Source organism: Cyclopterus lumpus, chromosome 7 (assembly GCF_009769545.1).
Source record: "Cyclopterus lumpus isolate fCycLum1 chromosome 7, fCycLum1.pri, whole genome shotgun sequence".
Lineage (NCBI taxonomy): Eukaryota > Metazoa > Chordata > Actinopteri > Perciformes > Cyclopteridae > Cyclopterus > Cyclopterus lumpus.
Window position 1 is genome coordinate 16120545 of NC_046972.1, and position 21413 is coordinate 16141957.

General features: G+C 42.6%; 1 protein-coding gene across 4 annotated transcripts in view; it reads right to left on the bottom strand.

The window, feature by feature from the left end:
• The window catches only part of LOC117733470 (SPRY domain-containing protein 3-like), a 50000-nt gene that overhangs the window by 23467 nt on the left and 5120 nt on the right, over window positions 1–21413 (bottom strand). For all 4 annotated transcript variants that reach the window (XM_034537150.1, XM_034537151.1, XM_034537147.1 and 1 more), the window contains exons 4-7: window positions 18626–18750; window positions 17396–17531; window positions 17061–17249; window positions 2151–2300 (exon numbers count right to left, since the gene is read on the bottom strand). In XM_034537150.1, coding sequence (XP_034393041.1) covers window positions 2151–2300; window positions 17061–17249; window positions 17396–17531; window positions 18626–18750 — 600 coding nt within the window. The remainder of the gene's footprint in view (window positions 1–2150; window positions 2301–17060; window positions 17250–17395; window positions 17532–18625; window positions 18751–21413) is intronic.

Sequence of the window (21413 nt, forward strand, 5' to 3'; positions counted from 1 at the left end):
AAGAGTTCAAAGAACGACAGGTAATCAAATGTGATTATAAACATGGTGCACACCTTAAGCTCACCCACATACAGCCTAACACTGTAGCCTTGGCCTAGTTTAACGACCAGCCTATATGATCATGAGGTCATAATGCACACACGTGTACTAAATGAAACACAATTGATGCAAAATAGCTACATGCTGGTGGATCTTCAGCTAAGTCTTTTTTATTTTAGTTAAGGAAAAATAATTATTCCACGAATTAAGATAAAATATGAACTCTACAATAATTCATACTTATGGAAGGAACTATGTAGTCATCTGGTCAGATACGGACAAAAGGCCTACATAGCCGTGTATAATCAATGCTGTGATGGCACCATGTAGTTTTCATTAATATCTTGCTGTAGGCTAATACTAATAATGCCATTTGTTAAGTGTTGAAAAAGCTGGGCAGGAACGAGCTGGTAAAAAGGGAACCATACAGATGTTTTATTTATTACTATTATAGATAAATATACCAGTATCGTATCGTATTTGTGGTATGGTATCGAATTCTGGTATCGTATCGTAAGTATCGGGTATCGTGATATTTATGGCAGGTATCGTATCGAAGTTATAATTTGGTATCGTGACAACCCTAGAACAAGACCATGCACGCCTAGCTCAGCTGGACCCTGAATGCAGCTGGTTGGGAACATTGTCTGCCAGAAACATAAACGTAAACATAAAACGTGCTGTTGTTTTTGAACGTCTTTGTCATCAGTGTTGTCTGAACGTTTCAGCCCTATGCCTGGCAAGTGTGAGCGCGCTGAGTTGAGTAGAGGCCAATAGCGGTATTGCAGACAGATAGAGATTTCAATTAAAGCTCGCAACATATTGAAACTAGTTCATTTTTTGGAACTGTGAACTTAGTTCAACATTTTGAATTATGAACTATGAACTGAACTAGTTCATGTAGAAAGTGAACTTTCCCAACACTGTTTGTCATTACCTAGCATATTGATTACTTGGTAAACTGAAGCCATGTTCATTTTAATACCAAGTTTATTTGTATACAGTAGACTAACTTTTTACAGCAGTGAGGAGGACGTTGATGAGGTCCAGGAAGAAAGCATTTAGACCTGAAAGGATTCAGGGAAAAACACTAAAAAAAGCATAGGGAATACACCTTTTTTATTCAACGTTCATGTTTTTGTTGGATGAAAGAATAAAGTTCTACTGACAAAATGTCAAAAAAGTCATTTTTAAAAGTTGTATTATAAATGTTTGCATGCATGTCTGCTTATGACAAGGTAAATACAGTTAAATTACCCCAAAATCCCCAGTTTATTCCCGTTAATTCCCGTATATTCCCGTTTATTCCCGTGGAAAGTTTCCAACTTTGAATATTCCCGGAATTTTGCAACCCTAATGTGCATCAGTCTCACTCAGTTCCCAAACATCTACAGGTTTGTCTGTTCAATTCTTCAAAGCAGTTCTACATGGTAATACTCACTTGCAGAGTTGCAGTGCTAATGCTGAAATGGGAACCGCATGTGCATTCTTTGGAAAAAGAAATAAGGGCTCCAATTGAGAGGTGTCTCTAATTGTATTTTCCTCTTGGAGGTGTTTAATCTACCCAACAGTAGGCCATTATATCGAAAGAGAATGCTGGATAATGGGAAAGAAAATAAAGCTTTTGACACTACCATGTTTACTACTAGTAGACTTTAAAAATGTTTTTACTGGCTAAGCCACTCATCAAATTCCCTCCATACACTGAGATGTACATGTATGTGTGGGGGGGGAGAGATTTTAAAAGACAAGAGCACTGCTTCCCCTCCATTAGGACAAGTTTAAAACATTCCCAAGATAGTGCCTGAAGAACATTTTGCACATGCTCATTACCGGCCTTATATCCAATTCAGGTTTTTGTCAAAGTTTTCCATCATTAGCATGCTGTGAGCTCAACGACTTGTTGAAGTATGGGGACCAGAGGGAAAGAATAGAAGAGTCAGCGAATGGGCGGCCTTGAGTTCACTGAGCTACACCGCCTAGTGTATAATAGTGTGGTAAAGGGGGGAAAGGGCCCAAAGCAAAAAAAACGTGCTTCTCTGTTGAAGGTGTAGAGGTGTGTGTGTGTGTGTGTGTTTGTCAAAAAAAAAAAGTTTTCTTAGAAAGCTCACCCTTCTTGCCAGGCCCAGGGCAATGTAGCACTTCTCCCCAGCATCAACAATCTCCACTTCATAGTAGTGGCAGCGGGTGGTGAGTGGCTGGCGTGCCTGAGCCAAACCCACGTCCATGATGCTCTTTCCTTTGCCAACATACTCCAGGAGCTAGAGAGGAGGGGTACAAACAGAGGGGGAGAGAAAGAAGGACGTGGGTTAATATGTTAAGAAATAAAACATAGAAAAAAGGGTCTAATTAAACTCAAATACACAATACACAAAGATACAGACTCCAACTCCCACCTGATTTATTGACCAATGAACTCCAACGTTAAAGCTCATTCACCCCTCGACAGATAATGGTCAATATCCAAGGTAATGAAATGCGTTTGTAATGGTCCAGCTTTCATAGTTTGCATGCCTTTAACAAAGTTATTGTCACCTAAAACAACCTCCCCTCACACTTACTATATTCCCACATCGTGATTGAAAATGCTGTGTCTGACAATTTTTATAACTTTCCAAAACATATCCAAGAAGCACACCCAGCTCAAGCTCTCCCTCCATTAGCCACCTAGTGGCATGGCTGTAGGGAGGCAACGTGTATCAGTCCACCATTGGTCCATACTGAAATACCTCCAAAACTATGGGATGTATTGCTATTAAATTATGTACAGACATTCACGGTCCTTTAATCATGAAGCCTACTGACCTTGTGGATCATCTTACTTGATGTTACCATGGTGTCAGTCCAATCAATCAGTATTTGGCAAATTGTCACTATTGAAAGACTGGGGAATTGGCTACTAGCAATTTCCTGATTGCAGTGTATCCATAGATGTACAGACTATCAACTATCACAGGATTACTTGATACAGGAGAAACCTTTAGTGATTATTCCAAGACAAGTTCTGGAGTTATAAAGATTATACTCTTTCTATGATTACAAGCGCAATTTCAACTATGTACACGCATGCATTAATTTACTCACACAAACACAACCTCACAAACACTTGACCTCCATCCCAAATTTCAGCCTCCTAGGTCAAAATCTGCAGCCGCTTAAGAGTGGACATATTTTTGTGGGTCGCTGTAGAGCTGCTGTTTGCATGTGCTGCTGTGTAAAATGTGTGTATCCTTTCTGTGTTCAGATTGGGTTTAGTTATGGCTCAAAAAAGTACAATTCGAAGCCAACTGGAAAACACATAAAGTGTCTTGCCCCCCTCTCTTTGATGATAGGTTTTTTATTCTGTCTTTAAAAACAGTTAAAAATACTATCACCTAAGAAGTCGTGGTATGACACGTCGTACAAAATAATTTGTTTCAATCATGCCTAAAGTTTCTCAGTAAACCCAGTTACTGCCGTTATTTAATGTTCCTTACCTTTATTGACTTTATTTGGCTAGTCAGGCGACCAGGCCCAAAGAGCAGTAGTTATGTAAGTGGAAAAGTTGAGATAGAGAACAAAAGATTGACGACATAGCAGATCAAGCTTGGGCAGGATCCTCAGCCCAATGTTCTGCCAGATGCAAGAGACTTAACCACGCAACTAGCTTTTGCAACTGTGTCCTAAGTGAGTGGGCACCATGACAGATTGACACTTCCAAACCCAGTCAAACCTTTACTGAACCGCCCACAGTAACTCTTCTACAAGAATCAACAGCCACTTGAGATTGCATGTACAGTATACGACGATAATGCAATTACTTTCAGGTCTATTTTGATCTTAAGCATCTAAACAGGTGAAGATGGGTGGGTACAGGTGAGAAGGTGGGCAGCTAGGCAACCACAAAGCCTTTAGGCTGAGCAGTGTTTTCGTGCCATGTGAGTGCATGAATGTTACTGTATGAGCATGTGCATAATGAAAAATACGCCCCCAGTGTGAAAGGCTAGCATGACAGACAAGCTGGGGGTGGACAACATTACTTATTAAGTGTATTTGTGTGTTTAAGTGTGTGTGAGTATGTGTATGTTGAAGTGTGTGTGTGTGTGTGTGTGTGTGTGTGCTTTACATACCAGCTACTTGAAGGACACACCTGGTGGAAACAGCTATTCAACATCTATATTAAGAAGTCAAGTGTCTCAATTAAGTTATTACCATTTCCATTGTTATTTTCGCTGTTGCTTAGTGATACATCAAACGGATAATAACTCATAAATTAAACTACGGGTGTCAAAAGGTTTAATTTCAGTCTCTGAGCTCAATAAAAGTTTAAACCAACAACAGTTCTTGTATAGCCATGTTCATATATATATATATATATATATATATATATATATATATATATATATATATATATATATCCACACACACAAACACAAGATTAAGTTAAACTTGGACCCTTTCATCCCATGTTTTTGTATCTTAAGTAACTAATGGGGATAATGCAATTGGTCCAGTATTGAGCTACATTGCAGATGCCAAACAGGCTACAATGTAATCGCTCCGGTGAATTCCTCATCGTCAATGTGCATTGTAAACATTTTAGTTTTTTGCCAATTACAGTCCCTGATTGTTATTATAAGTCTCTGACAAGATTATAGAAAGGAATCTACAAAGAAATCAAATGTGTTTTTCTTTAGCTTTCGCTTGATCATGTTCGTTTGGTATTATTGTTACCAGATTGATGCAACTTTAAAAATATTGGCAAAAAAATATAGGTTGACCATTCCTGTAGTTTTTCATATTGCAATATATACGGCAGGAAAAAAAATAGCATTTTGCCTATTGTTTTTTTTCCCATATTGTGCAATTGTGCCAATGTTCTCGTAATGCATCCATGCTCCCATTCACACATGACCCTATGCGACTCTGGCTCAGTAGTGAGCAGGGTGGTCCTTCAATCAGAGGATCGGCGGTTCGATCCCCGGCTCCGCTAGGCCATGACAATGTGTCCTTGGTCAAGACACTTAACCCCAAAATTGCTCCTGTATCTCTGCCTACGATGTGTGAATGTTAGTTAGTCCTGATGGGTAGGTGGCTCCTCCAGTGTATGAATGGGTGAATGATGTCATGTAGTGTTAAAGCGCTTTGAGTGGTTGGAAGACTAGAAAAGCGCAACAAATACAGGTCCATGTCCATACAGAATTATTTTTATAAATTTAACTAAACCATAAAGTACAGACAGACAGTATGGGGTGATCACATCTTATGAAGAACAATAAAGAGGTCGAGGTGGCTTTACTTTCTAAACCAAAGCATCTGTCTACAGTGATTTAATTCCATCAGCTACTAGTCGTTAGTCTGGGCCTCACGAAGCTCCAGAAATACTACTGTTAAAATTGTCACAAATGGGCCTTGAACACACAATGAAAATGCCTGTAGACCTCTTAGGTCATTTTGTACAGTTTGTACTTGATATCTGTTGATTTTTTAACTGTTAATATTCTGACCCTTCAGTAAGTCATACCCTGGACCACAGACTGGCCAATCATAAGTTTGGCCAAAGCATTGGCCAGCTTTAACAGGGTCAAACTCCTATACAGCTGTGCTCCATAGACTCTCACGCAATCATTCCAGATAGTATTCATTAGAACCTGGTTTTGTGGAATTCAAGCTAGTCATGGTCAAACGTTGCATAATAGTGATACTTGTTACCTGAAGAGGTAAGACGGATGTATACGTTTCTAAAACATGACAATTCTGTGGGGCTAACGTGAGCGGAGTACATTAGCACATCATTAACTAGCAATAGTACTTCTATACTACACTAGCTACTGAAGGTGAACTGAAAGTACGCTGAATGTATACACGTGCTGCTTTTGCTTTTAATAATTGAACAGGTGGTTCCTTTTTACCTTTTAGCTTTTTAACCTGTTTTCTCTGCTGGATCAGTTGGATATCTGGATGTATCCATCAGACGCATATGTGATGAATACCTTTTGTCTTTTTCTCTCTAAAAATGCTTTTTCTTATTTCCAAAATGAGATATTTATTCAGGAGGTGAAGTTAATGACAGTGTCTCCATGGTGGCTCTGACAGTTTGACAGAGTGGCAGCGTTAGCCTCCACCTTATTTATTACAGACTGCCTTTTCATGTGTCCCCTTGAGTCTGCTGCACTACCCTGCCTGGACATCAATAGTTCTTTTGAGAGACGAAGAACAGAGTTTCGGTCCGATGAGTATTCAATCACACCTTTTTTGTTGTTGCTTTTTTGCTGCCAAGTAATGGGAGGAGAGACGAGAGGGCAGAAAAAATAGAGGCATAGCCTTGAGCAAAGTATGTCTCATTGAGATAGCTGACAATCTCCCTCTTTCTCTCTCTCACTCCTATAATTCCGAGTGTCTTGAATGGTAATGGTGGTGTGCAAAGCCGTGTTTTGTTGAGCTGCTGCCTGGGAAACAGATGTAACACCCAGAGAGTAGTCTTGCCAATTTCCTGTCACATCTAATGGGGGAACTTAAAGAAAGGTGTAACTGAAATTAGGAGACCTTCTCTTTATTATGGAGAAAAACTTGTCAACCAAACTGTGAACTGATTAGACATCACGCAATGGCTGTCGAGTCCATAAAACTCAGCTACTAACTTTTGTCTTTATTGCATTTCTATTTTTATTCTTTTCACAACATTTAGTTTTTTCTTGGATTTGCCTATTTGTGTAATTCAAATTATTTTCACTTGTTGTCTTTGTATATAAGTGCATCTTTTTAATCTCCTGGTTTTGCACATTTCTTCTTCCCTTTTTTCAAAACACATCCTTAAATCTATGCGCTTAAAAACTGTTTATTCATTAAAGGTTCTGATATTTTGAAACTGTATAATTGCTCACGTGTTCAAACTCAACTCAAACGCCTCAAATGCATTTCATTTTATTATGTGAACCAACTTGGGTGTCATTTTAAAAATGTACATCCAAAACAAATCAAAGCAAGGACTGACCTAGTTGAACTGAGCTTCAAAGAGGCATTTAGCACAAAAATAATATGCAGAAGTCCCAACACAACTTGTAATTACACTTACTGACACATTAAGTGAGGTTGTTTAAGGTGAACAAGTATTTACCATTAGAAGACAAGATGGTATTTGCCTTGATGCATGCAGCATGCCTCATGGCAACTTCCCATCAACACTGTGTTTAAAGTAACTACTTTTACTTTGTGACAGTGATCAGGTATGACACACTGGCAATAACATATGAATACTATGCAACAGCCACAAGTTGTTTCACGAAACAACGCCTTAAACAATAAACATGAGTTGTGACTGTGCAAGTTAATGTCAAACAATTGTACCCTCTGAGATTTCCAAAATCTGTAAAAACCAAAGACGCACATTGTTGACCTTCACTGACACCTCATCACTCAATGGCCAAGTGGAGCTTTTCCTAACCTTTTAATACACTTCATTTATTATCACCATTACACCATTATGTTGGGATGATGTTGCACAAATTAAATTGCGGCTCAAACGCCAGCATGTACTGCCTGCCACCGGTGCTGATTTATTTAGACAGTCATAAAAAGCTACAGGTTTAAAGGAAGGTTGCCGCCTTCAAAAGACATTTTAATCTTGGGGTAAGAGCTAAATAGAGAGGGGATGCCATGAAAAGATGGCAAGAGATATAGATAAAGAATAATAACAACAATGACAACACCTTGCAAATAAAACCTTTACCTGAGCCAAAGTTTCAATATGCCAATAGCTTCTCTGAGGTCCAGAGGTACTAGCGTGAAGGCAAGGGTCAAATCTGCACTAACAATCTGTGAGTATTTACCTGGTTTACTGTGGCAGTAGCTCATGATGTAGTCAGTTACTGGCTTCCAGCAACATGTTAAGTGACCAAGTGAAGATGTCAGTAATTGTAAACACGCTTACTGACTCAAGAAAAAAAGGGTAATACAGATTTGTGAACTAGATATTAATTGTGCCCCAAGGCATATTCTTTACATTTAGTGCATTTCCTTTCACATAAAACATTTGTAAAGTCAATGGATTTGAATTCAGCATTGTTTACATCAATGTTCCCTTGCTAGCAGTTGTCTTCTTCCTTTTGCCACCACCTGTAGATTATTGCAATAGCGTGACACCAGTGTATTGTTTGATCAGCAGGCACACACATGCATGTGGTTCTTTATGCATGAGATAAACAAACCCATTCATAGAAAATCTGTAGAGGTTAAGAACTTCACAGGGAGCTGTTCAGTCAAGAGAATCAAAAACATTCAAAGAGTTGAGTCTGAGAACAAAAGTCTGCTGCTCAATAAAATGAGTACAGTATATTCTCAGGTTTAATGAATAACATGCACGACTCTAGGTGCAGAATGAGCCAGGCACACATTATATTTTCCATGTCCACATAGCTGCAAGGGTCCCCATGAACCTGATGACAAGAAGCCAGTCAGTCCAACGAAGGGTGAGCTGAGTGCAAAGTAACATCAGGCCATCAAAAGCAACCGTGGTCATGCCGCATGCCCCTACGTCAAAATCCATTCTCGCTACTCAACAGCCCATCAGGACAAGCTAACAAGCTAACTGTTGGCAAGTGGCTCGCTACTGCTTGATCAAAAAAAAGAAAACAAAAAAAGGGAAAAAACTTTATAAATGGTACTGAGTTTTGGTAATGGTTTATTTCAACAAATCTCACTTTCTATATGTTGATCTCCCTCTTGCCTCAGCTCTACATCAAAGTAAATGAAATAATGGAAACATGAGTACTGATACAACCTGATCGTGTACAATATATGTGACTAGTGTTGCGGTAGTGAACTCTAAACACTAATCCTAAATCACAGTGGGACTTTCTTGGAGTCAACTATTAATTAGGCTTTACTCCGGTCATCTATTGTGACGCAGGTCCAATCTGCCACATCAGCCAGCCAGCCTCCACTCAGTCTGTCCATTAACTTTCCTTAGATTAAGTTATTCGTAGTTTCCTCTTTTTTCACGCTGCCCAGTTCAGAGAACTGGAGACAACCATGATGGGGCCACAGCTAGGCCTGGGAGGCTGCAACCATAACAGCTTAATGGGAAAGTTGTCATCAAAGAGCAGTGTCATGTTGGGATTCTTGACTATTGTTTTCAGAGGAAGGAAGGAAGGAAGGAAGGAAGCAGGCAAAGCCAGAGCCAGCTGTTGGTGCAACAGCTGGCTCTGGCTTTGGAAGGAGTAAATTGATTGGTGTGTGTGGTTCAAAAAGGAGATGCTCTGGTGAGGATACTGCAATGTGGAGCCAATTTGAAAAATAAAACAAAAATGTTATGCACTTTTACAGCCCAAAAAAATTGTTTCAAATACATACATCTTGAAGAGTTGGGGGAGTGGTGGAAGAGGGAGTGAGCATGAGATATGGGCTGTGAGGGAGCACCGGCACAGTTGGGAAAGCTGATAACTGCAGACTCAGGTGCTGTCCACTTACTTGTCGGCCCGCTCATCCGTAGCTGAAAGGATTAAGTTGGTGGGCACAGCAACTGCTGTGACAACAGGAGGCACAGGATTAGATGCTCATGTTCACACTGAGCTGCACGTAGGCAGTGAAAAGGCAGCCAAATGTCTCCTCTATAAATAAAAAAAAACAGTAGAGCAGGAGCATGGCGGCATGTGGATTTTTAGCAAATGTGTTGTTTGCCGAAGACACTTTCAGCTGACAGTAATGACAAAGGTATGGGGGGGGGGGGGGGGGGGGGGTTCTAAAGACCCATTGTGAAGCTTAAAGTGGGTGGCTCTGGCCGTCTCCATCTTGGAAGTGACGACACAAATCTGTTCTCTGATTCACTAAAACTAAGCCCTCAATCTGACTGACCAGGTGTGACATGATCAGCATTATATTTCACTTTCATTTTTTTAACTGTAAAGGCTCAGTCAGATTAGGTCAATCATTATTATGGTACGGAAGAGGTAAAGTTGACTTTCATGAGACCATTTGTGGTTCAAACATTGTAATGTCCATAAACCATAAAGAAAATCAAGGAGCAAAGCAGGAGTGTGTTTGTGGGGATTCTTTTCCATATCTTTTTGAGGCTCTGTCAGATTAGTACATTTGACAAATCTGATAATATATTGAAAGCAATCAAAGTGCATCCGTCTTCATGTTGTTAAAAACAGTGGTTCTCCTGTATTAAAATAAATAAATAAAAAGTATTTATTTACTTAATAGAAGCAGAATTAACAATGAGAGACAAACCTTTATTTCAAGTGGAGTTGCACATTTAAGATATCTGCTGTTTTGGCAGACATCACAAGTTCATATTACATTTTGCATAATGCCGAACCTGCATTCATCACTTATCAAGCTGCAAGTGAAATGTTTTATAGGCAACACAGCCAACAAAGGCACAGCCATCAAATTAAAATTCACTCCATTTACTTCAGTTTTCCACTCAGAACCATGAGGCCAGAGTATTAATTTCCCTGAACAAATGGCCTTCAGATTAATGAGTTAAAAAGTTGAAAAGAGCGTAACAAAATAAAAGGACGATCAAAATAAAATGAAGGAGACCAGAGTAAAAACACCAACCTCCCTGAAAAGGAAACTTTTCCTTTCATACTAACTTTATCCGAGCGCTTTCAAGGATAACCAAGAGTAATGATGCAAATGCACTATTTGGTGCTATGAATGGAAAGAGAGTTATAAAACAGATAAACACTTGAGTAGATCGAATAGAAGCGCGAGTCACCACCATCACCATGTGCACCGTGTGCACCGTGTGCCGCGCTTCTATTCGATCTACTCAAGTGTGCACCGTGTGCACTGCGGCTATGCACTTCTCAGAACTGCCTCATCAAAAGCATACCTGTGTTATGTGCAGCTTGAAACACAGGACCCAAACGCCGTCAACGATGGAAAAGCAACTTTTATTGCTAAACAGGATTCCAAAACAGGATTCCAAAAAACCAGGATACAAAACATGCACACAAGATCTTCCACGATCTAGACAAGACGAACCGACAAAGGGGAATGACATGAACAGGACTTAAATACAGAGGGCTGGTGCAGGTGATTGGACACAGGAGGAAACAATCAGGAACAGGGCAGACAATCACAGGGACAGGAAGTGAAGAGAAACAGAGGACACGAGAGACAAGGACTTCAAAATAAGACGGGAAACACGAAACAACACTACAGATCCTGACATAACCCCCCCCTCAAGGGGCGGATTCCAGACGACCCAACACAGTCCCCCAGGGTGGGTGGAGGGGAGCCGGAGGCGGGACCAAAAGCCTGGCAGAAGAAGTCCGGGGGACGGGCCGGAGGACGACCACCAGGAGGACTGACCTGCTCCGGAGGACGGGCAGGAGGACGGCCACCAGAAGGACTGACCTGCTCCGGAGGACGGGCAGGAGGACGACCACCAGGAGGACTGACCTGCTCCGGGGGATGGGTAGAAGGGCGACCACCAGGCGGACGGAAGGGCTCTGGGGGACGGGCTGAAGGACGGCCACCAGGCGGACGGAAGGGCTCCGGGGGACGGGCAGGAGGATGGCCACCAGGCACATAGACCTGCTCCGGGGAACGGGCAGAAGGGCGACCACCAGGCGGACGGGCTGAAGGACTGCCACCAGGCAGATAGACCTGCTCCGGGGGACGGGCAGAAGGGCGACCACCAGGTGAACAGACGGGCTCCGGGGGAACCCCAGGAACAGAAGCCGGAAGCGGCCATGGTGGCGACCGAACACAGGGAGCCTGAGTCGGCCGGGGCGGCGACGTGACCCGGGGAACCGGGGTCTGCCGGGGCGGCGACGTGACCCGGGGAACCGGGGGCGGCCGGGGCGCCGACGGGACACGGGGAGCTGGGATCGGCCGGGGCGCCGACGGGACACGGGGAGCTGGGATCGGCCGGGGCGCCGACGGGACACGAGGAGCTGGGGTCGGCCGGGTCGCCGACGGGACACGAGGAGCTGGGGTCGGCCGGGGTGCCGACGGGACACAGGGAGCTGGGGTCGGCCGGGGCGCCGACGGGACACGAGGAGCTGGGATCGGCTGGGGCGCCGACAGGACACGAGGAGCGGGGGTCAGCCGGGGCGCCGACCGGACACGGGGAGCTGGTGTCGGCCGGGGCGCCGACAGGACACGAGGAGCTGGGCTCGGCCGAGGCGCCGACGGGACAGGAGGAGCTGGGGTCGGCCGGGGCGCCGACGGAACACGAGGAGCTGGGGTCGGCCGGGGCGCCGACAGAACACAGGGAGCTGGGGTCGGCCGGGGCGCCGACGGGACACGAGGAGCTGGGATCGGCCGGGGTGCCGACAGGACACGAGGAGCGGGGGTCGGCCGGGGCGCCGACAGGACACGGGGAGCTGGAGTCGGCCGGGGCGCCGACAGGACACGAGGAGCTGGGGTCGGCCGGGACGCCGACAGGACACGGGGAGCTGGAGTCGGCCGGGGCGCCGACAGGACACGAGGAGCTGGGATCGGCTGAGGCGCCGACGGGACACGGGGAGCTGGAGTCGGCCGGGGCGACGACGGGACAGCATCGGCAGGAACCGGCGGGGACTGCGGCCGAAGCAGGACCCTGTCTAACGCCTGGAGGGACTCCATCATGTCCCGGAAAGCGTCCTGGGACAAGGCAAAGGAAGCAAGGGCCGGCCGGAAGTCCAATAGGTCCCAGGAAGTTGGGGTTGGCCGGAACACGGAGGCGGCAACAGGAACAGGCGAGGGCTGCAGCACGGAGGCGACTGCGGGAACCGGAGTAGTCTGCGGCACAGAGGCGGCAGCCGGAACCCTCCACCGACGCGGTCCGGAGGTTTGCGCCCCCCACTCCGGGGCTGGGCCTGCGTGACCTCTGCCACTGGGGCTACGAGCCCAACGGGTCCCTTTGAAGGGGTCTGGTGCCGAGACCCTATGGGGGTTGTAGTTCCCCTTCTGCAGGCTACGAGGGCCCCCATAGGCCAAGCGGGTCCCTTCGAATGGGTTTGGTGCCGAGACCCTATGGGGGTTGTAGTTCCCCTTCTGGAGGCTACGAGGGCCCCCATAGGCCAAGCGGGTCCCTTCGAAGGGGTTGTAGGCTGGGTCCATCTTGGGTCGGTTCGTTCTGTTATGTGCAGCTTGAAACACAGGACCCAAACGCCGTCAACGATGGAAAAGCAACTTTTATTGCTAAACAGGATTCCAAAACAGGATTCCAAAAAACCAGGATACAAAACATGCACACAAGATCTTCCACGATCTAGACAAGACGAACCGACAAAGGGGAATGACATGAACAGGACTTAAATACAGAGGGCTGGTGCAGGTGATTGGACACAGGAGGAAACAATCAGGAACAGGGCAGACAATCACAGGGACAGGAAGTGAAGAGAAACAGAGGACACGAGAGACAAGGACTTCAAAATAAGACGGGAAACACGAAACAACACTACAGATCCTGACAACCTGTCAGAAAAGTCATTTATCTTGCAGTAATCTTTTCCGACATTGTTAAGAATCAGTAAGGGGGACAGCTATTATCTCGAAACAGTTATTATCCTCACTTATCAAATAGCAACATGTGAAAACTACTTCCCTGTTTTGACCAAATGTTCGTACGGTGATGCTAGTTGAAATAAACTGCCGAGCAGCCAGAGACATGCAATTCATCTATGGCAACCGAATGATAAATCCATAAATCATCAGAAAGACTGAGAATATCTGTTGAGTAGCCGCACATTTAAGAAAGGAGGAAAAATATGAAGTGAACAGTAAGAGAGAAGGGGAGAAGAGGAGACAAGGAGAGAAGAGAGGAGAGTAGTGGAAACAAGGATACAGGAGAGGAGACAATTAAACAGGAGAAAGCTAGGGGAGAGAGCAGGAGAGGAAACAAAGAAGACAAGATGAGAATAAAGGAGACATGGAGAGAGGAGAAGGCGTACAGAGTAAAGAGGAGTACATAGGAGAGAGAGATAAAGAGGTAGAGAAGATACAAGTATAGAACAGACAGGGCGAGGGTAGAGGAGGATAAAGGAAAGGAGAAAAGAGGAAACTGTAAAAGTGTAAAAATAGGCACAACAAGAAGAGAGGAGACAATGACAAAGGGGAAGAGAATAGAGGAAGGCCGGGAGGGGACAGGAGAACAATGAGAGAAGTGAAGCAAGGCCAGGAGAAACAAGGAAAAAAGAGGATGAACAAGGAAAGAAGAGAGGATGTGAGGCTAGGAGGAGAAACCAGAAGTAGAGTTCTATGTTCAAAGATCCAAAGTAGAAACTTGGAAAAGTTGAGACAGGTTTTTGGTTCAAACCACAAAATGAAATGAATTAGAAGTCAAAACCAAAAAAGAGATTAAGTGAGACCACCTTGTGTCTGACATATTCTGCCCTTAATGCATACTCTTACCTCATTAATCCTGCTACTCAAAGACTTTCTAGCCTTCAAAACAAACCTTTTCTTTTCCTTTACATCTCCTCCTCCCATCTTTTAATTTCCTCTGCCACAGTTTACTTTTCTTTCTCTTGTTGCTCAAACTTTCTCTGTCATTCCAGGAAGCAACTACTGTTATTGTTGTCCCACACCCTTCCCCTTCTTCTGTGTCTACACTAAATCCTTGTACTTGTCAAAACTTGACAGCCTTATCAGTTTGAGTATTATCACCCGCTTAAACCCTCACAATAATGACCACATATATGGTAGCATGAGAGCGAACCATGCAGCCTGGCACCCCAGCTGTGAAAACCTCCAATAACACGAGAAAGAGTAAAAGATTCCTTAGAGTCCGGTTACTCCACTTATTGAATTTTTACAACCTGGTGGACTGCCAGGCACTTGGCTCCACCAACACATTTCATGCCATTGCCACTCCTCGGTTCAGAAAAACAGAAGAAGGGAGAGACAGACATAAAGACAGAGAGCAAGACAGCTGGTTGAATCATCCTTCTCACCCACAGCTCTCTGCTTTTGTGATCTATGTCTGCTTTCAGAAAAGATGATGATGACTCTGTGTGTGTGTGTGTGTGTGTGTGTGCGTGTGCGTGCGCATGTGTGTGTGTCAGATGATTGTGTACCACCGCGGACAGACATGTTTATCACATAACCACATACGGGACCCACACACAGCTTGGCCTGGATCGCTTGTCAATGAGAGAGCTTTCTGTAGTTTTGTGGTTTTTAAGTTGTAGGGGGGATGAGAGCTCACACCTTCACAGAGAACAACGGTGCTACAGTTCCAATACCATCAATAAAGTGGTGGGAATACAGTATTGTGATACCACTGATTACACAGTTGTTGCCAACAATGAATTCCATTCGAGCGGCTCACAACAGCTATCTGAATCATAGATTAGACTTTGCTGAGAAAACAGCCATGAACTTAAACTCTAACCATCTAGCCCAACCAACGACAAGGCCAAATATCAGTCAAAATGGTTCAAAAATACGAGGAGCTCAACTCCGCTGAATGAGACATGAGCTCTCCGGAAAGCCTAATTTGAAAGATTTAGGGGGAGCTCCACAATACTGTCATTTTTGGTGCCATGGTTTTCCTGTATAGTTAGTTTCCTGACGGAAAAATAATAAGCTAATAGTAAAGCACTCGTCAACTTGTGTGTTTATTCACATATTTCAATGTTGTCTATTCCTGCTGTGGCTGTTCATGTGTGCAGCCACATTCAACGCACATTAATAATCAAAAAATAATATTCAACGGGTGCAGTTAAGGGTGCAGTTAAAACAATAACTGCTGATGTATTACATTGGAGGTCTAAATAAAACATTATGGCAAATTCAGCAGAGAGACCTCAGTAATATATAAAAAGTCTGTCAGATAATAAACATTATCAGTGTGTGAAAATTAATAATGACATGTTATGAAAGAAGTATGGAAAGTCAGTAACTCATTCTCAGCCTGGATGCATAAACACATAGTTTAAGCTATATGCTAACATCTCATTGGAAATTTTACAGCCAGGAAAAATATGAGCAAAATCCATTCCAGTTTTATGAAACTGTCTTAATTATGGTCAAAACATTAACTAGAATACGACTAAAACAAAAGCTGAGTTCCACTGACTAAATCTGGACTAAAACAAGATTAAACAAACTAACTAAATGTGACTTTAAACCAATTTGAATTTACTAGACTAGATGCACATTTTCCAGGCAAAACCTGTTTTTCTAATTTCACAAATTATTTTTTCAAATATAGAAGCTGACCTTAAACATTTGCCACTGCTTACAGTTAGCCTTGGCCACCAAAATCCTCCAGGTTTGTCACTGTACAATGTATATGTTGTTCCTGCCACCGATACCTCAGGTGTAGGAATTATACTTGTTTAAAGGTTTATAGTTCAGCCATTGAGAGCACCACTGTACATTATCTTGCCATGCCCCGCTTTAATTATATACCCTAACATATGTACATTCTTTCATTCACTTTATGAGAGGGAGAGCAGCAATTGCAGCTAACAGCCTTTCTTGTATTAAGTGCAGTTGTCAACAAAGAGGGATTAGCTAAAGAACAGGCAGTTGAAGGATTTGTAAGAGCACAAAACAAACACAGAGAACTGGTAGTAACCACACAAAAGAGCCACACTATAATCTGTCCCATTCATGCTAGAAAAACACACTATATATGGGATGTGTTTGGTTTCATGTGCATTGTCTCTTTGTTCACAACACAAGGAATGCAAATAACCACTCATATACCTAGTGTGCTACACTATTATTTCTGAAAATAGTGTTTAAGTGATAAATCATGAAGTGAACTGAGAATATTACATAGATTATATACAATATGTGGCCTTGATCTTAAAGTGGTAGCCTGAAAAATTTGTAAAATATCTTTGCTTTTCTGTTTCATATGAATGAATGGTTTGTAGATTGTTTGGATACTAGGTCAGAATTGGGTTCACTTTAAGCTGCATCTAGACAACAGCCAGCTCACGTGGTCTGAGGAATACTCAAAACACTTGCAATATTTGCATTTAGCTAGGCTAAGACATCGCATACAACATGTATCTCTGTTCTAGAAATGGTGCTGTATTCCTTTAACCATAAGCAAAACAACGGGGACCTTTTTTACTTCTTACCGTGCCGCTAACCCTGACATCGAAAAGCCGCCCCCAGTCATCTTCATGGCTGTCCACCATCATCATACTTTCATCTTCCTCCAGGAACCACTCTGCCTGTAGGTCAACCTTCACCTCCTCCCCCATGGAATGCATCCCTACAGCTGGGAACAGCCCCTCTGCAGAAATGGGAACCTCCAGTGATCCCACCTGCATGAGAGAGGGAAGTAAGGAAACAATGATTGAAGAAACACCAGACAACATTATACATACAGACAGTTCTGCTAGTGCGGAACTACTGTTGGTGCAGGCTTGAAATAAAGCATGATGATACAATTCTGATTAAAAACACCTACCTCTTTGCCATTTTTGGTGAAAAAGACTATCGTAAAACCTGCTTTAATATTTTCAAAGTGTATTCCACAGCCAATGCGGTCACCACGAGCACACTTTGGCCCAAATTGCTGTCCAACGGGGTTGCCATTGTATAACCTAGGAAAAGTGAAGAGATAGAAATCTTCATAACATAAAAGCTAGCTATTTAATGCAAAAAAATAACCATGTGATCGTTATCATTTTCCTAACTCCAATGATTTGCATGGGAAGTGATCTCCAAGCAGCCAGCAATAACTCATTTGGTTAGTTCTGTGTTCTCCTGCAAGTTTACAATACCAGAAGTGACTCATTAATAAAAACTAAAATGCAAAACACTCATTGGTTCCAGCTCCTCGTTTATCAGGGTTTGCTGCTTTCTTTGGGTTTTTGACTATTGGTTAGATTAAACAAGCACCTTTAGCTCGAGAAACTGTAGTATGCATTTTTTTAATTTAATATGTTCTACTCCATTTTTTTTTGCTACTATATTCAGTGTTCCCCTTTAATTAACTAGACTCAGTCTATTTCGCCCCACCAGTTTCATAATGAGCAACAAAAAAAAGTTGCTGACCCTCACCAGGTGCATTTCCTCCGAGTGCAAACGGTGTGCAGCGACCGGCTAAAGTTCAGCTTGAAGCATAAAAGTGGCTCATATCAGCTCTACAGTCTAACTAGTAACTATTATTATCAAATAAATCTGGTGAAGTTAAAAGTGTATTATTTAACTAATCTAGTGAAATAGAAGTATTTTTAAATAAATAAATAAAATTGAAATAATTACAATTAAAGTACCTCAAAATTTTACTTGAGTACAGTATTTGAGTAGCCGAAATGTAACAAGAGCAAATACATGTTGTTCTTCATAGATCTAGTCCATTCATTTTCCTCTCAAAGGGCATTAATTTGATGCATTTAACTTTAAAATGTAAAGAATGATCTTCCGGGGAAGCATGCCCCACATAGTCTTACAAAATCCTTTCTAAAAATGAATCTATATAGAAAGTACTTGAAAGTCAAAGTCCTACAAATAATAATTATGCATATCATTTTGCCAAAAATTATATTTCTGTGACCAACAAGTGGTGAAAAATGCAACGAGACAGTAGTTATGTGTGGATGGAGCCCCTACTGACCGCAATGCAATTTTCTCAAACCATGCAAGAAACCAATGCTGCACCGTAGCGAATAGATAAGACTGTGGTTTCACTTACTTGCCGTTGTCAGCATGGTAAGCTACAGAGTATGGCAGCCAGCCAGGCTGGTGGTCAAGTCTGTAGAATTTAGGCACCAGGCCCACAGCAATGGTACCCCTAACCCCTGTGTCCACTATTGTCACCTACACACACAGAAAGAAAGAGAGAGAGGGATTATCCTGAAAAGGGGAGTTTAGTTGGGTGATGTTAGAAACGACGTGGGCAAAACTCTCATGTATTGTGCAGTTTGTCGCATGTGTGACAGCAAGGTGGATAAAAGATGACAATTAACTTTCTTTGTTAGATAAGAGATAGATCAACCTGTTTCTAGTGGGGCAAGTAAACATGGATGTCAAATTACATTCAAATCAGTGTTGCAAAGCTCACAAATAAATAAATAATTCTAAGCATTATTCATATTATAAGAGTGCAAATTGGCCACATGTTATGATGAATAAGGGATGACAGGTAGAGACAGGACTGTACAAAAGCCCCTTTGTGCACTCCCCGATGAGAACATCGAAGAGCGCTCAGAAACACGCAGGAGGCATATTACTATCGGATCACTGACACACACTTTTTAATGGACTTGATGAACTGACAAAGTAGGCCACACAACATTGGACACAAGCTAAGCAGTTTTAACAGCGTTTGACCTATTGATCAGGGAAAATACTTGCACTAATATACGCTGACGTGCAAATGTGGTCATTTGCATAAATAGGTTACATAGGTGGCCTTTTACAAATCAATTATAAGATCGCTTCCTGAACAGATTTCCCAAATCAGCACATGGCTCGATTTGTAGTTTAAATGTTGAAATGCTAAAATCGCATATCTGCCATCATAAATTCCTGTGTTCTTGGTTCAGTTGTTTGGTCCTGTTCATTTGAACCAAACCAAACGGGTTAGCTGTGAAAGCACCCTGAGAGATACTGACACTTTGCTGTATTTAAAGTGATTGACATGCAACTGTCTAAGTTTGGAACAACCAATCTGCTTTTGTATCTGGTGTTGTTTGTGTTCGTGAGTTCGCTGTTCAATTTGTTAAGTTATATTAAATCCAAGACAACCATGGTGTGGAGTATTTCAAGGAAAGTTTGATGATTTTTGTGATAATACCGTTAACTGTGATGCCGGCTACAAGCATGGAAATTGTATACCGGCACATCCCTCGTCTAGAGCCCCGGTGGCAGGCAGGAGAAAACTTCGACAATAACCTCCTCTCCTCTGACATAACACCAGCCTGCTAGTTAAGCCCAATCAGAGCTAAATGACACACACTAACACACAGAATTAGGTGAGAGGTAATGCAGGCAAACACAGGAGAACAGCCCCATTAGATGAGAGTCTGCTTTTCCCGACCTTTATAGGGAGAGTCTCCAAGTCATCCCCCCTCTCTAAATGTTCTTCCTCTTTATCATTCCTTGCATTTCTTTCTCCCCTTCCCCACTTATCTGCCTTGATCCTTCGATACCTCCCTCTTCAGCCCAGATCCCTAAATCGCTGCTCCTGCATGACAACACATGTGAAACCAAGCTTCTTGGGTTTCTCCGACTAAACATTCCAGGTCTGATTCCTTTTCAGTCCAGCACTTAAGGATTAACTGCACACTTAAACATGTTTTTTAGCTCTCAACTAAATTATATGATTGTACTTTGATGACACACATCAATGCTGGTGTTAATATTGCTGGTGTTACCAAATTCTTAATGGTTGAAAATGTTTTTACGTAACCGCTGTGTAGCAATAAATCACAGCACAGCACAATCCGGTTCTCTCCTTTCTGTTGATGTGAAATTAAGCCATCAGCAAATTACAAAATTTGGTGAATCAGTGTTAATAATTACCTGGCGATAACAATGTTCTTTCCTACATTGTAACAAGAGTGTGTAGATGAAGCATTAAGTAGTTACATTTTTCTCTAACAGCTGGCTATTATTGGCCTTGGCAGGTCCTCACTGCATCATGTAAAATGTCTGTATGTAATGGATAAAAGTCACAAAAACATGTGAGATGAGGATAGAGCAGGAATGTGCTCACTGGCAAGCCATTAAGTTATGTTGATATGATTTTTGTCTTCAAATCAATCTATTGATGCTGCAGAAGTTCAGCTCGAACAGATAATAAAACTGGAGAAAATGCAGCAGTGGTGACAGAGGCGAAATGGATTCCTTATGAGAGCAAAACAAGAAGAAACACAAGGATAGCAGTGATGCATACTTCGAAAGAAGCCTGAGCTTTATCAGCATTAACTTTTCCAAATTTGTATAGATATCTGGGAAACTGACAGCATGTGCGTCACACGGTGGAGAAAAATATAGAATAAAACTCTGGGTAATGACCAAAATATATCAGGCTCCAAATGTGATTCTCATATAAACAGAAATGCTGTTATCATTAAGATGTTCTTGTTGGAGAAGGAGAGGGAGTGATCTGGCGGTCAGATGAAAATTTGACATCACATTTAATGAAAATGGTCACATCTGGCAGAAATCTGGGACACCTCACAGCCACAATAAATAATGTCAAAACACATTGTCAACCTGTTTATAATCTTACTGAAGCAGATCTGAAATGTTTCAACATATGTCTGAAGTGGTGCTTCTCGTCTCAAAAAAGAATCTGAAAAGAATAGTGGAAGAAGTAAATCATTTACGCTGATGCTGCATGGTCCTGTCTGGCTCTATTTGCAGCTCAGCAAAATGACGTGGTTTGCAGGATAATGTATAGCCCTAACGTTTCCTTCTAACGCCTAATAACCCAGACGAGGAAGTATGTCTGTCTCACCTGTCGTCTCATAAAC